Source organism: Phaethon lepturus, unplaced genomic scaffold (assembly GCF_000687285.1).
Source record: "Phaethon lepturus isolate BGI_N335 unplaced genomic scaffold, ASM68728v1 scaffold24916, whole genome shotgun sequence".
Lineage (NCBI taxonomy): Eukaryota > Metazoa > Chordata > Aves > Phaethontiformes > Phaethontidae > Phaethon > Phaethon lepturus.
This window is the reverse complement of record NW_010548638.1, coordinates 2,314-5,395: the sequence shown is the minus strand read 5'-3', so window position 1 is coordinate 5,395 and position 3,082 is coordinate 2,314. Positions and strand designations below refer to the sequence as shown.

Here is a 3,082-nt window from a genome sequence, read left to right as displayed (position 1 = left end):
CAGCAGGATTTCACACGTAGATCATAACTAGAATCTAGCGAGGCTGGACAAATACCTAAATTAAATTAGCTCATAGTCCCTGTGTGTAATGCAAAAGCAGGAAGAAAATTGCAAACACTTTTGTGGAGCTCTGTTGACTCTACAGGAGTGACCAGTAACGTTTCTGTTACTAAGACAAACTTGATGCTTATGATGAAGTTAATGGAGTGTAAAGATGCCCTCCTCTCCTCACCTTTCGAACAAAGCAGTCAGCATATCTTAATTAGAAATATGTTGGCACTATGAACAGGAAGAGCAAGTCTCAACATGACTGTCTCTGAAGCCGAACACTTCTATAATTTGAAAATCTCTTCTGAGGCTCTGCTTTGTTCACCAGAGAGCTGTAAACAGTCTCCAGTTTGTGCTGCATGTTGCTACCAGTAAAAATTGAGTAACGACATGTAATGAGTTTTGCCTATTGATTTAAGATGGAAGTTCTCTCTACTGATGAATGACTATTACTAGTTCATCTTGCTCTGGATTCCTCTGTGCACTGTATTACATTGATTTGTTCTGCTGCCAAACAACAGCTTGTGAAGTTTTTTTTTTTTTTTTCTTTTTTAATGTTCCTGTTGGTATGTTACTTCTCTGGTAGTTCTGTCTTGGCTCCTTTGTCTTTTTTGCACAGCCTTCACTCCTGCTGCTTCTGTTTGGCATTGTGTTTATTCTTACTGTGTAATCTATGCTCTTTCTTCTTACCTCATGCTTCTAATTTATTACCTTCATTCCCCTCTAATGTCTACTCCTTCCCTTCTTTTTCTTCAGCAGCAGAAATACCACTCTTCTGGCTTGTATTCACTGGTGGCTTACAAGAGGCTAGAGAAGCTGGTACAGGTTGTTGTAAAGAGTCATAGTAATATTAAATGTCTGTAAGTGACCTGTTTTTTATTGGAGGAGACTGGTGAAGTGTTACTTCAGTGTAGCATCTGCACATGAACAAAAGTTTGAAATTTGCCTAACTTCCCTTTCCCCAGTGCTTGCACATCAGCTTCTCTGGAGCCTTCCTATGTTTTGCGGGCAATCGGAACAGATGAAGACTTGGCTCACTCATCTATAAGGTGTGTGGAGTGGCCTTCCCTAATGCTTCCAAATATTTTTCTTTTCTGCTGAAAGTAGGTGGTGGATCTGTTCCATCCCTCTATGCACGTTATTCTAGTCCTTAATGGTTTTCTTTTGGTTTAGATTTGGCATTGGTCGTTTCACTACAGAAGAAGAAGTGGATTATACAGTGCAGAAGTGCATACAGCACGTTAAGAGGCTGAGGGAAATGAGGTGAGCCATCTTCTTATTGAATGTAAAGACCTCTTGGGTATGATAATCAGTTGATGAGGTTGATTTAGTTGAGAGTAATTGCTTCAAAGATCTGGCGGTGTCTCTGTATATAAGCAAGCAGTGTTGCCAGGGTGGGTAGTGGGCCTGATGTTAACAGTTGTGACAATTTTTTAAGGAAACAAACCTGACAAACATTCTCCCAGATGCTTTGTTTGGCAGGGAAAGAATATGAGTAGGGCATGCAGGTATGGCAGTACCTAGAAGTTTCTAAGCCAGAGATGGTGTTACTGAGTTTGTTTATTGATAAGTTGTTTTATTTTGGTGAAACTGAATGACTTCTGACTCATCTGGACAGTGTCAAATGTGAGGGCTCAGTCTCTGACAGACACGAATTCTTTATGCGCAAAGTCGGAGCAGGAAATGAGGTGGAGCACCTGCACTCTCACCTCTCTCATTTTGGGCTGAGGACACAGTTGAGGATTGATCATCTGAAGCTCACTGACCTCCAGAAGGAGAGGATAGGTAGATGGGTATCTCCTAATTTCTTGTGTAGTTGATGAAATTGCTTGGTTATTGTTGATGTCATCCTGTGCATTTTAGATAGCCCTCATTTTTCTCCTTTCTTTACAGCCCCCTCTGGGAAATGGTGCAGGATGGAATTGACCTCAAAAGCATTAAATGGACTCAGCACTGAGAAAACATTGCTATCCATGGACTAGATGTGGATTAAAATGCATTTTCTGTACTTTCCTGAACAAACTATGCAGCACCGATGTTTTCTCACACTTGCAATTTGACTGGAAAATTACCCTTTATGATCACAAAGCCAAAAGAAGCCAAAAATTCAACTAGTCTTTATCCTGGAGAAAGGCAGGATGATGTAACACCCATTGCATTTATACTGACACACAGAAATTTATGCTAAAACATAATTTACTTGGAAAGGTATTTTCTAATAAGAAAATGAAATCAGTGTGTTACTCCTGGACCAGTGGAATCCTGGCGAGAACTTGTTGCTTCTCAGTGTAAAACATCCTGTTCTGTTTGTGGCACAGACCTATTGCCAGGCCTAACGTTCTTTCTGTTTGAGGCAGGCATCCTGCAACAGCAGCTGCTTTTGTGCTGCTCAGATGCGTTGCATTGCAAGAAATTCTCAGATAGGAAGAAGCTTGGCATTTCTGGAGGAAAAGGATGCCTCAGTGTGGCTATGTGCCTTCACAATTAAGTTGTACATGCAGTTAAGAACAATTTTTTTTTCCTGAAACCAAGTATTTTTGCCTCTTTTGCCTTGGTTTTATCTTTTTTTTGGTGCATGATGCTTGTACAGACCAATGTGCATTAATCCAAAACATCTTTCTGCATTACAGAACTTAAGATACAATGATGATGCACTTTTCTGTCCTCTCCATTGTGTTTTTTCCATGCAATTTTTTTTCTAAGTAAGGAAAGAAAACTTGAATGGCTGGCAAGGGGGTTAGGCACAGAGTATGTCAGCTTCAGTTGCAGTACCAGTTTAGTTGGAACATGAGTGATGGTGGTGGGGAGAGCAGATAAAGTGTGGTCTTAATGCAGTCTGGGTTTTTTGTTGTTTTGTTTCTTTTTTTCTCCCCTTGTGATTAGTCCTTTGCTGTTACTCAGGATTCACCTATGGGCCATTGGCTGCTCTCACTTTAGGGAGTCTTGCCCAGTTGAGCCTGGATGTTTTGTCTGGAGATAAGAACATGTGGCTCTGGAGTTTTCTCTGTGTGACAGACTGTACTTCTGTCTGACT

General features: G+C 40.7%; 1 protein-coding gene across 1 annotated transcript in view; it reads left to right on the top strand.

Moving 5' to 3' along the window:
• Nucleotides 1-2,302, top strand: part of LOC104623077 (cysteine desulfurase, mitochondrial) — a gene marked incomplete at its 5' end in the record, with an annotated part of 5,365 nt that extends 3,063 nt beyond the window's left edge. Inside the window, 3 exons of the mRNA XM_010290046.1 lie at nt 1,014-1,097; nt 1,222-1,311; nt 1,942-2,302. Of these exons, the coding sequence (XP_010288348.1) occupies nt 1,014-1,097; nt 1,222-1,311; nt 1,942-2,005 (238 nt within the window). The remainder of the gene's footprint in view (nt 1-1,013; nt 1,098-1,221; nt 1,312-1,941) is intronic.
• Between the last annotated feature and the right edge of the window lie 780 nt (nt 2,303-3,082).